Here is a 19244-nt window from a genome sequence, read left to right on the forward strand (position 1 = left end):
GTGATGGATAATCGGACCTGTTGAGGCGTGGAATTCCAGAGGATGGGGGATATTCGGGACATATCTTGGGAGGCGGTTGTGTGAGGAACGAATAAGTGTGGAGGAGAGTAGGAGGTCTTGGGAGGATCGGAGATTACGTGACGGAAGATATCGGGAGATTAGTTCAGAGATATAGGGAGGGGACAGGTTGTGGATGGCTTTGTAGATTAGTGTTAGTAGTTTGAACTGGATTTGTTGGGGAATTGGGAGCCAGTGGAGGGATTTGCAGAGGGGAGAAGCAGGGGAGTAGCGAGGAGAGAGGTGGATTAGCCGGGCAGCAGAGTTGAGGACAGACTGGAGCGGTGCAAGAGAGTTAGCGGGGAGGCCACAGAGGAGGATGTTGCAGTAATCGAGGCGGGAGATGATGAGGGCATACATAGTTCTCATACAATAGGTTGTCGGGAACGCCACTGCGCAAAGAAAAACGGTAAAACAGATCAGGAGCTAGAACATTACTGTGGTCACCTTATTCTCAGGTCAGACCACCACCGAATTGGAGAGGTAAGGCATATTTATCTGATCGCTGCTGTTTGTACCAGTCTTATGTTTTATTGAATGCTATCAATCTGTTGGATTACACAGGGTGCAGATAGACTGACGTATTTCTCGTGTAGTGACCTCATCACAGTACACGGACTGACAGTCGGCTCTTCTGACCTGAGTGTGACAGCGTGATGTATTTCTATGTCGCTGTCATGCTCAGGTCAGGAGAGCAGACGGTCAGTCCGAGGATTGCGATTCGAGAAATACGGCCATCTGTCTGTGCCATTATCTTCATATTCGGTAAAATGGTGGCGGCGCATGTGCAGGTTGGTAAATCATTGAGCCATGATCTCAGTCTGCTCATGCACCAACACTGGCACCATTTTACGTCTGCACACAGATTGATCTGCGCAAGTGCCGCCTGTGGCTAGGATGGTGCCAACTAGGAATTTTAAACAATATGTAGATACTTACACCAGAGGCAACTGAGGGGTCCTGGCTGAGAAAAAGACCCTACCCACAGGCCCACCCTGATGCACAAACGGCTAATTACACCAAGACTTCTAATGGTGATTAATGAATAACGAGGATTCGGACTTCTACAGGGAAGGAACCTATGAAATCCGCAGCACCGCGCCTCGATGCCTGATCCTGATTACCGGTTCTCTAAGGCACTGATCGTAAGCCGAGAGCTCGAAAATGTTTGGATATTGAAACACAAAAGTCTATTAGAAACTTGCAGAACTTTTTATTATATCTGATTATGAAGCCATTTAATTACACAAATATCTTAGTTATTACATATCACACAGGAGCGTAATAACCGCAGCTGTGTAACAATATGAGGAAATGATATCTAGGCAGAGCTGGAACGTAGAGCGGCACAAGCTCCAACTGTCTAAGAAGTAAAGGAGGCAAAATATGGAGAAACAAGGCCTTCATTAATTCTCTCTACATTGTCCCGGTATTAAAGAGAAGCTGTCAGGCGATTAATGCTGCCTCAACCAGAGATGCCATGAATCTGAGCCAGATACATTATTCTCGGAAATGCTCCGGTGTTTCAGAGAAAATACAGGTTTGAATCTCTTTTCAGCGCCACTCTAGGTGATTGACAGACCTAACCCTATTGACACGTGATAGAGACCTGTCCATTACTAGAGTGTCGCTGGGCAGAGTCAGCCGGAGATCAGACTAGTCCGGCTCTGCCCTGGCCGGCTCTTCCTAGCGCTGCTCTAGGTGATTGACAGGTCTCTTCCATGTGTAAATGGAATCTTCACATTTAGACTTTCTTTGAAACACTATTTTTGCAAAGTGCTGCTTTGCATAACGCTTTTTTCAGGGCTTTAAGTAACTACACATTATCACAGTGCATGTTACAGCACAGGATCATCATGACACTGATCCATCCCAGACAGAAAAATAAAATGTACACTTCACCGCTGACCTTGGTGTTTAAAATCTAAAACTGAAAAAGTAATAGATCCTGTCTAAAGAGACTCGGAGCTTAGACACATGGCCCAAAACAAAAATACCTCCCATCCTTTCGTGGATATTTGCTGGCAATGAAATGCAATTTGCTGGGTGGATTATATCCAGAAGTAGAGCCACCTTCACCAGCTGCAGATGAGGGGATGGACTGTATGTAGCTACAGCAGTAATATTGTAACACACAGCCTCAACTACAGACTTTTTAGGTACATTAAATCATTATCGTAACGGTGACACAGAAAATGCAATCTGCACGCCTACCTAAATTTTCAGATTCCCTATTATACAATTTACAGCCTGATCCAAGTTTTAGATTTGATGTCTTATGGGAGTGCCTCTCCCAGTAATATAGGCTGGATGTGAGGTCTGTGTGCCTCTCCCAGAAATATAGGCTGGATGTGAGGTCTGTGTGCCTCTCCCAGTAATATAGGCTGGATGTGAGATCTGGGTCTCTCCCAGTAATACAGGCTGGATGTGAGATCTGGGTCTCTCCCAGTAATACAGGCTGGATGTGATGAAACAAAAAGAAAAAAGTGAGCTGCACAGCTGCAGAATCCAAAAAGACGCTAAATGGAGACTTTCAGTCATTGGTAATCCAATACATAGACGGAGGTGCTCGCGTGAAAATGAGAGATCAAGTCATAACAAATCATAGAACAAACGCGGCAGCACTCACCGGTCCTGTAGTCAGAAGTTCCTTTATTCAAATGTGTAGAAAAAACATCTTCACGGCTCAGGGAAACAGGGCAGTGAGAGGAGCTCAACGGCCGTTTCGCACTTGAAACAGCGCTTCTACGGGACCCGTAGAAGCGCTGTTTCAAGCGCAAAACGGCCGTCGTCTCCTTCTGCACACTCCTCTCACTGCCCTGTTTCCCTGAGCCGTGAAGATGTTTTTTCTACTCATTTGAATAAAGGAACTTCTGACTACAGGACCGGTGAGTGCTGCCGCGTTTGTTCTATGATTTCCATAGGCTGTATGTGAGGTCTGTGTATGTGCCCCAGAAATATAGACTTTCCTTACGTGTTGGATGTTTTGTGTCGTCATTATGATTTAAAAAGAGAAAACCCAGTAGATTGATAATAAATGGCTTCACCCAACCACTAACCATGAGTGGAGGAAAAGTTTGGTGTTATCATTCATATGCTCTGAAAAAAAGGCCAAGAAAGCAAAAATTCTGCCGGGGTATGTAAACTTTTGAGCACAACTGTATATATACACAAAATAAAAAATATAAAAGTTGTGTCAATAGTTTCCAGTCTCCCCTAAATGTAACATTTGGAATCTCGCTGCGTGCCATCTTGTCCGAACTAATAAAATATCATACTATTTACCCCATAAGGTGAACAAGAAAACCCACAAAAAAAAAATTGAAAATACTATTTTGCGTTCACTTTTCAATAACTAGAATTAGAGATCATAAATTCTTATAATAAAGACTGACCGAAGAATAAACGTTCTCGCTCCTGGGAGGTGGAGAAAAACAAGAAAGTGCAGCGTCGCCCACTGGGAATCTGTCCCCCGAGGGGCCGCAGGAGCCGGCTGCTCCCAATGTTCGCTACACGGGACAACAGATCATTGGATAAGAAGCAATTCCTGCCGCTGCTGATATAGAAACACATGAAAAAGAGACGACAATCGCTAAATCAAGAATTTAAATCCTCAACCCCCCCCCCCTTTTTAATTAGTAATTTGTGAAGTTTTCATTATTTTTTTTATTGTCTCTCTACAATTCCAGATCAGGCCCCGGACAGACAATATCTTTTACAGACACATTGGAAAAACCATAATAAATCCTTCTGATGATACCGTGTGTGATCCGCAGCCACAGCCCAGAATTCTGATATGATGACATCAGCTGCAATCACTGTAAAAATCAAGATCATTACCGTCAAAATAAACTGAATTACCATAAGTTTCTTTAGCTTCAAGAATATCACGGTCACCTTATTTTTTGTTTTGTTTTTTTACTGACAGGGCAAAAAAGTTCCTTATATTTTATGGACTGTCCTGAAATTTCTGGACGGTTGTGAACCTTGGCGAGGAGACTGTGCCCTACAAAAGACTGAGTCACACAAGTTACACAACGCCCATCACATGATGAACTTCTGTCAAAACAACTCGCCCGTCCATCCAGGCTTCCGTAGTTACTGGGCACATGGGTGTACAAAGATGGCCGATAGTCCCGCCTTCTTCTGATTGACAGCTTGTGCAGCCAATGAGTGGTCCGCGCTGGGAGGAAGCTTGCGGTCTCCAGGGTAACGGAGAGGAAGTGACGTGATTTCCGGATGTCTGGCGCTACAGGCGGGTTCAGGTGAGCAGTATCGGGTGTAGTCGTGTGATATCGGGATATTACAGGGTGAGGGGATTATTGGGGGTCCGGAGAGGTGATAACACCCCGGGAATGCGCCCTGTGTGGGGTGGGGCCTCATGTTATGGCAGACCGCCGGCTGGGGGTGATCTCTGTGCAGGCAATGATGAGGGTTGTATCCTGACAGCAGACCGCTGACTCCTGTAACTTCACCATAGACTTTGTGACAATCTCCTCAGTCCCTCTGCTTGCTGTCAGTGAATGGGACACATGTAAACTGCACAGCTCTCACAGCTGAGGGTTCGGTACTGTTGTCTCCAGTCTGGATAAACCTTCATTTACATGAATTATTAAAGATCTCTCCGGCCATAATCGGTGTCCGGCCCCAGTAATGGCCGATAATGGCTCCTTCTTCCATTCACTGACTTCTATCCGCCTCCTCCAGAGAAGCATTTGCCGACATTAGTAAATGTTCTGCCCTGATAATGGGGGGGACGTTCAGGGCGGCCGCCGGGATCGCAGGAGACCGTCATGTTCTATCCGTTACTGGACAATTGCAACATAAAGCACAAACTGTCCAATAAGTATAATTATATTTGTAATATATTATATATTTATAATATTTATAATTATTATAGAAGTATAATTATAATAAATAATATTAATAAGAGCCGGGAATAAAGTGAAAAGTAAAAATACTTTAAAAAAAATAAATATAAGTCTGAATTGCCTAATCTACCCCATTTTTCCAAATATATATTTTATTTTTTTTTTAAAAAAACATTAGTTTGATTTACCGCATTTTTCCAATTAAAAAATAACACCACGTATTCAGTCCTGCGCCTGCTGTAAAAGTCCCATCTGTGAAAATATAAAGTTATTTAACCCATTAGGTGAATATCCTAAAAAGAAGATAAAATAACGAAACACCAGAATTGGCATATTTGAAACAAATTGCAATAAAAATTGATCTAACATCAAATGCAGAAACTGAACCAATAAAAACTTCAGCTCGTCACAGAAAAATAAAGGAAAATAACCAAAAGTGCGAGGCTTAGAAAAGGCCGGCACAAACCACATTTATTTTTTTCTTTTACAAAGTTTTTATAACTTTTTTTTTTATTTTTTTTGGCCCCAAAATCTTAAAAAAACAAACCCCTGGTATTGCCGTCGTTGTAATGACCTGAAGGATCCTGCTGCCATGTTGTGTTGACCACACAATGAATGCTGGGAAAACAAACCCCCCCAAAAAAACAATCTCGGAATAATTTTTTCTTTCCAGGATTTCTCCACAGTGGGAATTTTTTTCACGCCTTTTGGCACATTATGGTGTAAATTGAATGACGTCATTCAAAACTGCGACTCGTGAGTGTCTGTGTGACGAAGGGAGAAAGAAATAAATAAAAATGTAAATGTTCCACGTGCTGAAGGGATTGAGACAGACAGACGTAGCCGGACGCTGCGTGTCAGTGAATAGAAGCCAGTAAATGGATGAGCTGCAGGCAGAATATTACACGGTATCGGGGGAGGAAATGGTGCACGGGGAAAGTGACGTCTTGACATTGCGGAGCCTAGGAAGCTGCCGGGCTCAGCAGCAGAGGTCTGCACCACAATTTGTTCTTTTTTTTTCTCACCCCTTTTGCATGCTTTACTTTTGTTTTGCACCCAGGGGGGTTCATTTCTCCCAATCGTTGTCCTCAGTGCTTCTCACCTAGCACCAAAAATTGGCTCTATGGAAATCATTCTTCAGTATTTAGGGGTTATTTCGACTCTGGGTGGTAAAATGTAAAGATGTGGCCCCAACTGGACAACCCCTGCTTATAAGGAAGCCTCCGACAAGCCACATAATCCGTCAGCAGGAGCCACCAGTGATCGGAGGAAGCTGGAGGCTCCAAATATTTAACTCCTGGATCCATGACTGCGCTGTCCAGCCCCTCTCTGGCCGGCATAGGGGGTGACGTCTCTTCACTTTCCATTGGGACATAGATTCCGTAATGTCTCTACCCGTGATCACCTTTTCTTTGCAGCGATGTCTGCCGTTCTCTTCTGCTTCCTTTATCATGTTGTTTCTTTTCTTTACTTCCAGACGGTTTTTACTTCTTTGGAAACTACCGCCATGGAGTTCCCAGACCTGGGGAAGCATTGTTCAGAGCCGACCTGCAAGCAGCTGGGTAAGCTGAAAATCGGAGACGGGGACCATGGAATAGAAGTAATAATTGGACCTGATCTATGTCTTTTCATCCCGCAGACTTTCTACCTCTCAAATGTGACGCCTGTGAGCAAATCTTCTGCAAAGACCACGTAACGTACGCCCTCCATAACTGCAGCTCAGCGTACAAGAAGGTATCAAGACGGGATAATCCACCCTGTAGATCATGGACGTCTCCCGTGTGGTCGTTTTATCACCTCTGCTGTCTTTCAGGACGTGCAGGTCCCGGTTTGCCCCTTGTGTAACATCCCAATCCCAGTGAAAAGAGGTCAGACTCCGGACATCGTGGTTGGGGAACACATTGATCGTGACTGCAAGTCCGACCCAGCTCAGCAGAAACGCAAGGTGAGGAGAAGATGGATCTCTGCAGGAAGGAGAAATGTTCATGATCAGTTGGGGGTCCTCCCTTAGGATGGGCCCACCACTCCCTAGTGCGTTAAATGGGACTGTGCTGCAATACCAGAAATGACCTGCTGACTAGAGTGGCGCTGCCTGCTGGAATCCCCAGCTCCTGTTCCGATCGTCATCACTGTGGCGTCATGCACACATGACTCTGCGGCCTGCTAATCTGAACAGACGCATAGGATGCCGACAGGTAGGGGCTGTTCTGAGGGCCCCCGTCTGGCAGCCACGGACTACCGACGTGGCCTCGGGACCAGGGTCCTGCAAAGCGATTCTCATATGTCGAGATTTATCCCTTGCATAACATAGTCGACAGCCTTCTTGTCCTTCTTCATGATTACATCCATGACCGGAGACTTCTCTGTCCATATTCAGATATTCACTAATAAATGCGGGAAGCCGGGCTGTCGGCAGAAAGAGCTGATGAAAGTGATCTGTGAAGACTGCCATGGGAACTTCTGCCTCAAGCACAGACATCCGCTGGACCATGAGTGCAAAGGCCAAAGCGCCCCCATCTCCCGGGCAGGGTGAGTCCATACTGGGCTGAATGTGCATGCACAGAAATGTATTGTGAGGCTCGAAGAAGCCGTCTGTCCATCTGTGAAACGAGATTCCTTCATATTAGTGGTCTAAGCATTAGGACTAGTGATGAGTGAACGTGCTCGGATAAGGTGTTATCTGAGCATGCTCGGGTGCTAACACAGTTTCCTTCCTAATACTATGTACGAGTCCCCGCAGCTGCATGTCTCACAGCTGTCCTAACAAACAGGCAATTCCTGCATTTGTTGCAGCTGTCGAACAGCCGGGAAACATGCAGTTGTGGCATCTAACATTTTATGTGAGCACGCCGAAGTCACTCCCTTAGCACCCGAGCATGCCCAGATAACACCTTATCCAAGCACGCTCGCTCATCACTAATTAGGACCTGTGTCTCCATGCACTAAATCCAAGAAGATGCCTGACTTAATCCTAGGAAAGTATGGAGTCTGGTGGAAAAGATTAATAACTTTCTTTACTGTCCATCGAGGGTACCTATCATCTCCGGCATATCATTCATGTGACCACTGCAGGCAATCACAGGCCTGACTCGCTGCTGGTGACTTACTACAGTGATCACTTGAATGATGTCGATACTTTATGAATGCAGAAAGCAAGTCGATGCTGCCTAGGACAACTGAGGCGGCGGCATCGGAGAGGGAGGGGATCCAATCCATTTAACCCATTCCTATCACACATTCTGGATAACCCCTTTCACTGCTTTCTAATTCCCTTAAAGGGGTTGTCTCAACTTCTTAAATGGCTTAAATTGCAAAAGTGTTTGTAAAAACAAAAAAATCAGCAATTTACCTCTTTAAAAAAAAAAATAATTTTATGGTTTACTGATCATTGCCTTGGTTACCAGCCACCGCTACAGTATATGAGAGGTGGTCAGTTTCCTAGGCAAGGAGTACTGCTCTTACAAGCTCTTTGCTGTAGAGCTTGTAACTTCTGCTGTGTTGCTAGCTGGATCCCTCCATCGTCGACGCCCCAGCGCTCTTCAGGTGCTGCCTCTGCTTCGGTCCAGCGGTGCACTGCGGGTTTGAACTGTCAATCATCAGAAGTTTCCCTCCCCTCCTGTAAAACAGGTCTGAGGGCGCAGTGCACTGGTGTAGACAGAGCATGAGACAAACCCTTTAATGGCAGAGAGTAAGATAAATCTTCTGCTGTTTCTCAGGCATGCCGCTCTGCTCAGGTCTCAGGCCTCTTCTTCCAAAGCCCCAGCATCGTCTAGTCACACGGTGGCCAGGCCGGCGCCTCAGCCGCAGCACAGCAGGTGGGGGACTGACGGGAGGTATGGGGTGATGTGTTTTTGCATTGACTTTGATTAAATTGCTTCCGTTTTAATCTCTTGTTCTGTGTTTCAGAGCAAGCATTCCTAGTCCCAATCCCCCTGCAGCAGCCGCTCTGCAGAATGGATTAGTAAGTGTTCTGCTTTTCCAGATGGTCGTATCATGTAACGACCAGAACCCAGCAGCATAAAGCATAAATGCACACTAGAATACGCCAGTTCTCTAGTACAAAGCACCATTCCGCTTATCCCTTCATGCAATCCCTACATGCAACACTAGGGGGCAATCTATGTGCAATTCCTGCATAGACTTGTGTACACATCGCCCTCTAGTGGTAGCACCAGATTAGGTTTTTTACTTGCTGCCTGTGCTCTTTTCCAATGACTTATGACTTTGTATATAAATCAGGCTCTAATTTATTTATGCTGCTGGTTCATGTAGCAATAAGTGCACTTTAAAGGGGTCTTCTGGGATTTTATAACCGGCAAAGTGATAATATAATTATAACTCCGATTTTCCGTCCTTGCTGAGCTGCTCATTCCATGCTCCCTGTCTGTTACATGCTAACGCAGCCAATCACCGGCCTCGGCAGTGACGCTGGTCTGTACGGCACATGACCACCGAGGCCAGGGACTGGCAAGGAATATTATCAGTGAGTTGTGGCTAATGTATTATCACACTTTATAAAGTCTCTCCCCAGAAATTCCCTTTAAAATTCTTGTAGCGTTGACTGTCGATTGGGGCTTTTTAAGTTTGATGATTTATTGCACCGCTTCGTCCAATTTCTGACTTCATCTCGTTCTGTCAGACAGAAGAAGAGGCGTTACAGAGGGCTTTGGAAATGTCGCTTGCAGAATCGGCGCAGAATGCAACTCCGCAGCACAGGTAGAGTGATTTATACTTACCCGAGAAATCTTCTTTTTTTCACTGGTTGCTTGGTGTTTAATAACCTTCTGTCCTGTGGAAATTCTCTGTGCATGCGACTTCTGCCGTGCTCAGCAACCAATCTGAGCAGGCAGAGCTGCAGTGTAAAGCAGGGTGGCATATCAGCTGTCTGAGCCACGTGGTTTGTTTTCAGATTATTTTTTTTTTCATGCAATTTAGACTACCATGCATCGAATTACAAAGCAGCCATCACTGAAGAATGATCATCAAGGTGGCAAAGGCTTAAAGGAGTTTTCCAAAATAAAACAAAAAACAAAACAGGGCAGATAGGTTTCAAAAAACGGCGCCACATCTGTCCACAGGTTGTTTATGGTAATGCAACAAGGCTCCAGTGAAGTGAATGGAGCTGAGCTAAAATACAAGACGCCCAATGGACAGGTGAGGTGCTGTTCTGGAGGAACGCTGCCATGTTTTTCTAATGCTGGACATCCCCTTTAAATATGATTCCACTGCAAAGCTCCATTCTCGCTGATAGGTGTAGCATATTTCGTAATAGGTCTGTTTCTTTCTGTGATACAGTATTCATAGGCCATCGGTATCAAATCGGTGGGATCCGACTGGCCTTGCATTGGTTGTGGGGGAGTGCTGCTGCCGTTGCATCACTGCTTACACCCGTACTACGTGCATGTAGCAGAGGCAGTGATGGATGTCACAGCACAAGCAGTAAAGAAGCCATAGACCCTAGAAACATTTGATCTGAATGATGGGGGTCCCATAAAACCCCCCTCTTGGTCTACTTCTCTTGGTGGGCAATTTGCGCTACGTTGATGACACTGTACCCTAATGGGATTAATTGCTTCAGTAACTTGGTGTTGTGTTGTCTCTCAGCTCTCAGGAAGAGGAGGATTTGGCTCTAGCCCGAGCGCTATCAGCCAGCGAGGAGGAATACAGACGGCAGCAGCAGCAGGCGGTGAGTAGAAACCCGCAAGAGTCATCACGCTGCGATGTAGAGACCTAACACGGGCATGCTGCTGTGTGCAGGGCAATGCATGGCGCCATTCAGCTCGGAGTGACGCTTAAATCATCGGGACTCATTATTTGTAGTTTACGGGGCTTGCCCCATTATGAACATCTATGGCAAATCCACAGGATATGCCATAAATCTCCAATGAGAATACCCCTTTTATGATATTTGAAGGAAATGAAATGAAAACACCTTTTGGGTTTGTGCACACGCTGCGGATTCTCTGTGGATCCGCAGCGTTTTTTGAGGTGCAGAAACGCTGCAGATCTGCAATTGATTTACAGTACAATGTAAATCAATGAGAAAAAAAAAATGCTGCGCACACTTTGCGGAAAATCCGCTGCGGAAACGCTGCGGGTTTAAAAGAAGTAGCATGTCACTTTTTTGTGAATCTGCAGCGTTTTTGTACCCATTCCATTATAGAAAACCGCAGGGGTAAAAACCGCAGCAAAAGCGCACAAAAAAACGCTGCGGAACCGCACAAAAAACGCGACAAATCCGCAGGTGCGTTTTTTGCCTGGAGAGGCAGAATCCGCACCAGAAATTCCTAAGCCTAATCCGCAATGTGTGCACATAGCCTCAAGCATTTATATATTTTTTTTCATCCATGTGAAAATAAATGAACATTTCACATGTATTCTGCTGCCTAAGATGGGCAGCTGTCATCATCCCTCCAGTATAGCATGCCGTGGTGATTACGCAGGGGACATGGTCGCTTTGTGCAGATAGTCACTGGAGGTGACCGCAGCGAGGCATCCTGTGTGCCATCATCCTCCATACATAATCATCATTGCTTTGCTCCCATCTAGTATAATGTGCATATAGTCGCTCACCGCACAATGTACAAGGTACCAATAGACCAACACTCCTCAGAAGTGAAAAAAAGGAAACCAATTCCAATGAAAGAAAAACATTTTTTTCCCAAATATTTTTCCCTTCAGCGCTCTGACCGCCACACTTAGGATTTTGCGTGCCGCGTAGCACAGGTAAGTGGAACAATATATATAATATTTTATATACAAACGGCGTGTTAGCCTATTGTACCTTGTATATTCTCTGTTGGTTTCCTGCTGTCATTTCTGCTGAACTTCTGACACTCGGCTGATATAAAACTAAATAAATCTGTAATGTCTGAATTCAGGGGCAGACGAGTCGCAATGCCAAACAGAGCACCTGCAATATGTGCTAGCGCCACACGGACCACCCGTGACCCAGCACATGGACCACCGTGACCGAGCACAGGGACTGCGAGCAGAATCATGACCCAATCAGCGCCTCTCTTATTTCTCCAGGATGGCAGGCATGGACCGCGTTTTGCATGCAACTATTGAATCGTTATAATTGGGGGGTTTCGACCTTCACAGGTGGACATCAGATGCTTAAAGACTACATGGGATCCTCTATCTGGCCCAGTTCTGCGCTCAGGTTTCTCGCTGGGGGAATTTCCAGTCTACTGCCAGGTACTTGAGATATCATGGAGGAAACTGATCCAAACTAATGTAGAGGAAAAATTAAAGGGGTGTTCCCACATCAGAAAGTAGTGGCATATACCATCGCTGGATGATCGGGGGGGGATCTGATCCTGAGAATGAGAATGTTCTTCAGAACAGTCCCTAAGGCAGGTTTTCCTTGAACAATCCTGGCTTTACCCTATTATCTTAAGTGGGACCAGTCGTAGGTCCGTACTGAGCCCGGTGGCCGGGACCCATGCTGTTCTGGGGAAAATTGTCATGGGGACTCGGCTCTGGTGTACGTAATATGGACACGAAAATACGGCTGTGTCTTTGGCTATGAATCTGCACAAAAATCTGCCACATCTGAACATGAACCTGGGCGTACGGCACCATTCATCGGAGTTACTCTTGAAGAAGGTATAAGATTTGCAGAAGGAGAACGTCTATGTTCATCGTTCAGTTTCATTAATTCCAAAGACATTACTCAATAAGTCACTTTTAATTCTGTTTCTCTCCTTCACATTTACGCTTTTTCCATTCCTGGTACTTAGAGGAACACTCGAGGCACAGGATAACCCCCGTGTAATGTCTAGGCAGGTTCTGCGTGGTTGGGGTCCTTGCGCCATGCTGCGCCCCTGCAGACCCTGCACCAGACATAACACCGGTACCTGTGCTATCCTGAGTGCTCCTTTAATACACCCCGTCATATAATAGCCTGGAAACTACAAGTCTCAACATGCTCCACATTTACAGGACATCATGAGAGTTGTAGGTAAACAACTCATTTCTGCTGTGGGTAGAAATCTATGTGGTGCTATTATTTTTTTTTTTTTTTTTTTTTTTTAGAAATGCAGATTTTTTTTTTCCTTAACTGGCAAAAAGATGGGAGAGGGGTAGGGAATTAAAGGGATTCTCCAGTCTCTTGTAAATAAAAGCTCTACAAACTCCCATCCTGGGTCTGGTCGTGTTCACACAGCTGCAGCTTGTTGCCGGCAATCCCCTGTGAGCACAATACAGCAGCACAAACCTCCTTTCTGCCCTAATAGCTCTTACCTACGCTGATACATTGCAACAAACCGCAGCTGTGTGAGAATAGGCGGTTAGGATAGATTTTCTTCTGGCGGAGATTAAGCTTTATTGACACAAGACTGGAGAATTCCATCATATACGGAGGACATTAACGTTACCGCCATGTCCTGCGGATCGTGAAATCACTTTTATATGCCTCTCCCATTTGTCTGTCTTTTGTTCTGTTCATCTGGATGTGATCGACATGTAAATCTGAGTAATCGCAGATATTTTATTTTACTTGTACTCTTCAGAAATGATAGCAGAATTGTGTTTTCTTTTTGGTTCTGACTTTGCATCTTTCCGCACCCGCTGCCGGTTCAGTGTCTGTACAGAGAGGGGAGGGATGTAGTGGGCACTGACTGTGCCGCATGTGAAGCTGAAGAGTAAAAGCTGTGGCCTATCAATCCGATTGGGGTACAAGAGAGCAGCTTTCCCAGATCATACAGCAAATGGGTTACTTTTTAGCAATTGGGCCCATCTGTGGAGGTTTGCAGGACATAAGGACTTTGGTACCACTCACTCCCAGTGTGGATGCGAGCGGCTCTGGACGGTGCCCGATAGCCCCTCTAACGCTCAGTTGTGTGCCGGAGATCTGTATAAGAACTGAGAAATGTCTTGTCTTCGTACCTCCACTACATTTTCTGATAATAAATGGCCCAATTTACCATAAATACATTTTTCGAATGATGGGGCAGATTTCCTAATTGATCTAAAACAAGTCTGTGCAGCACAGAGAGGCAGTGTATTCTACAGCACCTAGAACTACATGTAGTAATGAAACCGACAGAAAAAAGTCCCGTGATCGCTCGGCATCCAAAACGTAGACACTTTACGGAAGAAGGCGCGCTGATATCATGGCTTCACAACGGTAGAAGAGCCGCAGACCGGAGCCCTCATCATCGTTTCTACCCATGTAGTCTCCATTCTCTCTGCTCTGGCAGTGTCTATTACTCCAGTCTATATAGAATGGTTACTTTATATCACAGGGGGCAGATGTTGTCTTCTACTGCCTGTAATATATGTATTTATAAGGATTTATCTGAGATTTTTCATGTTCACAGTTGGCGAAATCATTTACAACATGGGTCCGTTTTGAGATTAGATGTTACCCAGTCCGGCTTTTAGGTAGCAGGAGGCTGATAGTGATCACATATGTGGGTTTTTAACGCACCTATATCTTATTCCTGTGGTCACCATAGTTTTACAAAAAAAAGTCTGATTAATAGAGCAACGATGAATGGCTATTGTGAGTCCTGGCCGACCTCCTGTACTTCACGAGTTGGACCTTGGGCCAAAGATCAGAATAATCAGAGACGCTTGTTAAACTCTGTCTGACAAACGCGAGTAGTTATTAGGCAGTTTATCTGTAGCAACCAGACTTCCTCACATGACTGTTAAGCTCACAGCTGGTCCCATCCTGCACTACTAATCTGATTTTTTTTCTTAAAAAAATGAAATTATAAAAACTTCATTAAAGGGTTTTTTCAGGTTGAAAATGTATTGCTGCAGTCAGTCGCTCTGTGTGACCGCAGATTGCCAAATCCTGACAGTACGCAACATGAGCACCGTCAGGATTACGCTCAGTTATCAGCTTGAGTGCCCATCGCTTGTCCGGGTCACGTGCCGGCGAGCTTTCCATCCATTTCTCTCAATACAACACTGAAAGAAGCAGGAAAAGTTGCTCGTCTGCGCACGACCGCAACAGTACAACAAGCTAGCAGCAGTGTGGCATCATGACGGTGAGCTTATTGCGCACTGTCAGGATTACGCTCAGTTATCAGCTTGAGTGCCCATCACTTGTACGGGTCACGTGCCGACGAGCTTTCCAACTATTTTTCTCAATACAGCACTAAAAGAAGCAGGAAAAGTTGCTTTTCTGCACACGACCGCAACTATACAACAAGCTGGCATCAGGGAGGTGAGCTTATTGCGCACTGTCAGGATTCAATCTGTAGCCACATCGAGTGACTGCAAAAATGTTTACTTTGAGAACAGAAATGTCTTTAAGGCTACTTTCACACTAGCGTTAACTGCAATCCGTCACAATGCGTCGTTTTGCAGAAAAAACGCATCCTGCAAAAGTGCTTGAAGGATGCGTTTTTTCCCCATAGACTTGTATTGACGATGGATTGCCACACGTCGCATCCGTCGTGCGACGGATGCGTCGTGCTTTGGCGGACCGTCGGGAGCAAAAAACGCTATATGAAATGTTTTTTGCTCCTGACGGACCGCTTTTTCCGACCGCGCATGCGCGGCCGGAACTCCGCCCCCACCTCCCCGCACCTCACAATGGGGCAGCGGATGCGCCAGAGAAATGCATCCGCTGCCTCCGTTGTGCAGTGCAGCAAACGCTAGCATCGGAATCTCTCCCCGACGCATTGCGACGGGGAGATTCCGATACTAGTGTGAAAGAAGCCAAAGCCTGAGATATGGCAGCGGTTCAGCTGAAGTCTCTCTGTAATTCCCATGAAACGTTGTTTCCTCAGGTTGTAACACTGCCGAGAGGCGCAGGTTGTATTAATACTGTGACAATTTGTAACGTTCGGAGGAAAAACTTTTGTGAGACAGAAGTCTGCTCCTCCGGTTATTTTAATTTATAAACCAAATAAATGATGAATTTTCATGTAAAGCTTTTTTTCGTGTCTTTCTTCATAATTTAATATTATTCTAGTAATAATTGGACGTGATGGCGTCCAGCAAATGTGAAGAGATGTGTACAGTACATTACATTATGTGGTTCTGCCAAGAAGGGGGAACAGTCCTGAAGGTGTAATGAGAGGAAAAGTATCCACAAAAACGAATTACATTAAGCCGATAAGAGATATCGCTGCTATCGGCGGGGATTAAACTCGTGATCTACAAACAGGAATGGTGGATTTCCAATGTGCTGCTAATTCCAAGATCCAAAGACAAAATGATTAAATCGAAAGGTTATTTATTGTCAGTGACTCCTTCCTCAGGACGACACTATTGGTGGGGATGGTCGTACATACTGGACTCTGCTCTTAGAGTATTTGTGCACGTTCATTGTGAATGACTATCCTGACCGAACAAGAGATGCCGTACTGTGTGTCTGTAGAGGTGAGAGTACTCGGTAAGGCTTCGTTCACACTTGCGTCGTTTTGAATCCGTCGCAATGCGTCGTTTTGGGGAAAAACGGATCCTGTATGTGCCCGCAAGATGCGTTTTTTTTCCCCCCCCCATAGACTTGTATTGCCGACAGATTGCGACGTATGGCCATACGTCGCGTCCGTCGTGCACTGAATGCTTCGTGTTTTGGCGGACCGTCGGCACGAAAAAACGTTCAAGGGAACATTTTTTCGTACGTCGCGTCCGCCATTTTCTACCGTGCATGCGCGGCCGGAACTCCGCCCCCTCCTCCCCGGACTTCAGAATTGGCAGCGGATGCGTTGAAAAACTGCATCCGCTGCCCACGTCGTGCAAAATTTTCACAACGTGCATCGGTACGTCGCGCCGAAGGTTAGCCTTGCAGCTTGGTATTCAGCTCATTCATTAGTGTAGTCACATCAATGGCAAAGGCCAGATCTGCTATCCAGTGCTTATCTGAGAACTCTGGGATGTCTTTGCCTTTCATTTGACAAAATGTCTGAATCTCAGCTCTCAGGTCCCATACTCTTTTAAGCACCTTCCCAAGGCTGAGCCACCTCACAGCTGTGTGGTAGCCTATGTCACTATGTTCACTTTCTTGTTCCTCCAACAGTGAAACAAATTGTCTGTGATTCAGTGCTCTTGCCCTGATGAAATTAACTGTCTTAGTTACAACATCAACAACATGGCTGATTTGTAGCACCGACTTGCACAGCACTTCTTGATGTATAATGCAATGCAAAAATATCAATTTCTGTTCTGGGTTTATTTCATTCACTTTATCTTGCATCCGCTTCAAAAGTCCAACATTTTTCCCTGTCTTATTTGGACATCCATCGGTTATAACACTTACTAATGTGTTCCATTTTAAGCCCAGTTTGTCCACGGATGCATTTACTTCGGTGAACAAATCACTCCCTTTCGTGGTACCTTTCAATGATCGCAAAGCTACCAGCTCTTCAGTCATCTCAAAGTTATTTGTTATTCCGCGTACAAAGATAAGTAACTGGGCAGTATCACGGACATCACAGCTCTCGTCCAGAGCCAGGGAAAAAAAAATAAAATGATCAACTTTGTTTTTAAGCTGCAACTCCAAATTCCCCGCAATGTCTTCTACCCGTCTTGTTACGGTTCGCCTGGAGAGGGACACATGTGAAAATGCTTCTTTTTTCTCAGGACAAATTATTGCTACAGAGTCCACCAAACATTCTTTCACAAACTCCCCATCAGAGAATGGCTTACTGTTTCTAGCAATTTTGTGGGATATTACAAAGCTTGTCCTGATGGCTGCATCCCTGGATGCGTGGAGCTTTGTAAAAAATCTTTTCTGCGTTTGCAGTTTTGATAGCAAATCTTCAGATGCCCGTGCCCGCTCTGCCTCTGTCAAGTTCTTGTATTTCTGTGCATGTTTTGTTTCGTAATGGCGATTTAAATTATAATCTTTAAACACAGCTATTTGCTCTCCACAAACTAAGCACACAGCTTTGCCTTTGGTTTCAGTAAATAAATATTTAGAAGTCCATTCCTTGTTAAAAACTCTGCATTCTCCATCAATCTTTCTTTTTTTAGCAGACATATGTAAGGGCTAATTCTTCTGATGGGAGTCACGATTCTCTGCAGAAGGAGAAAATGCAGTTTTATACAATAAATATTGCAAGGTTTCTTTTCTTCATGAGTACTATTAATTTATGGCGGGCGGGTTACATGATACATATGATGGGCATTCATTTTGGTGCCCCCATAATGTCCAGATCTCATTTGTGCCCCCATAATGTCCAGATTTCATTCATTAGTGCCCCCATAATGTCCAGATTTCATTCATTAGTGCCCCCATAATGTCCAGATTTCATTTGTGCCCCCATAATATCCAGATTTCATTAATTAGTGGCCCCATAATGTCCAGATTTCATTTGTGCCCCCATAATGTCCAGATTTCATTAGTGCAGATAATAACCCAGTGCACAAGTACTGAGGAGCAGATAATAACCCAGTGCACAAGTACAGAGGTGCAGATAACCCAGAGCACAAGTACTGAGGAGCAGATAACCCAGAGCCCAAATACAGCGGAGCAGATGACCCAGTGCGCAAGTACTGAGGAGCAGATAACCCAGTGCCCTTACCACCGACCACCGGCACCGTCCGACTCCACAAGTGACCTCAGTACAGCGCTGCAGTGCCACACAGAACACCGGCGTCCGGCGCAACGGAGCAGAGCAGCAGCATGTGTCACGCTGAGGGACGTCACCTGCTGCTGGCGCTTCCCTGATGCGGAAGTGCCAGCGGCGGTCAGCGCCTCTCAGCGGACAGGAGTTTGAATGCAGGGCGCACAGGCGCAGGTGTGGCTGAAGGAAAGGGGAGCCGAGCGGTGCCGCGGGCGGCGGGCCGTTTACAACCGTCAGGCGGGCCGGATGCGGCCCGCGGGCCGCATCTTGCCCAGGCCTGCACAATACAGTGCTGATATTAGGTGTTCACACCACCAAAAAATTATTGTAATATTTGTTTCTCCATCGCCTTTCATTGGGGGACACAGGAACCATGGGTGTATGCTGCTGCCACTAGGAGGCTGACACTATGCAAATAAAAAAGTTAGCTCCTCCTCTGCAGTGTACACCCCACCGACAGGAAGTAGGATATTCAGTTTTAACTTAGTGTCAGTAGGAGGTGGACACGGGTCTTTCATTAGACCCTTATCTACCTCAATGTGCTTTGTTTTCTTACAGGTTTCTGGAGGGATACAGGGTGAACAGTCACACCTGTACTCCCACAATGCGGACTATGAGTACGGCGTGTACTGCCACCCCGTATCCTCATAGATCCCTTAGCAGGACCATGATCCTGGCACACCAGCGTGCTCAGAAGTCCGGTCCTGGCTGCATCCCCCACCCACTCGCCCACCAGAGCCTGTCGCGGAGACGAGGACGTCCATCAGCACCCTGGACGTCT

General features: G+C 45.7%; 2 protein-coding genes across 6 annotated transcripts; one reads left to right on the plus strand and one right to left on the minus strand.

Moving 5' to 3' along the window:
* Nucleotides 1–4279: 4279 nt before the first annotated feature.
* ZFAND2B (zinc finger AN1-type containing 2B) lies at nt 4280–15822 on the plus strand. 5 transcript variants are annotated; one of them, XM_069732814.1, is made up of 11 exons: nt 4292–4322; nt 6406–6490; nt 6568–6662; nt 6742–6873; nt 7306–7457; nt 8645–8743; nt 8835–8889; nt 9568–9644; nt 10533–10614; nt 11610–11654; nt 11810–15822. In XM_069732814.1, exons 2-10 carry the CDS (start codon nt 6436–6438, stop codon nt 11628–11630), a joined length of 768 nt encoding a protein of 255 aa, XP_069588915.1. In that variant the 5' UTR covers nt 4292–4322; nt 6406–6435; the 3' UTR covers nt 11631–11654; nt 11810–15822. The 5 variants fall into 5 exon arrangements, with proteins under 5 accessions (XP_069588913.1, XP_069588915.1, XP_069588916.1 ...); XM_069732812.1 differs by lacking the exon at nt 11610–11654 and having other exon boundaries at nt 4280–4322; XM_069732813.1 differs by lacking the exon at nt 11610–11654 and having other exon boundaries at nt 4322–4367.
* Nucleotides 15823–16674: 852 nt separating this feature from the next.
* On the minus strand, nt 16675–17877 carry LOC138646069 (general transcription factor II-I repeat domain-containing protein 2B-like). Its single transcript, XM_069735538.1, has one exon. It carries the CDS (start codon nt 17875–17877, stop codon nt 16675–16677), a length of 1203 nt encoding a protein of 400 aa, XP_069591639.1.
* Nucleotides 17878–19244: the final 1367 nt, after the last annotated feature.

Source organism: Ranitomeya imitator, chromosome 7 (genome assembly GCF_032444005.1).
Source record: "Ranitomeya imitator isolate aRanImi1 chromosome 7, aRanImi1.pri, whole genome shotgun sequence".
Taxonomy (NCBI): domain Eukaryota; kingdom Metazoa; phylum Chordata; class Amphibia; order Anura; family Dendrobatidae; genus Ranitomeya; species Ranitomeya imitator.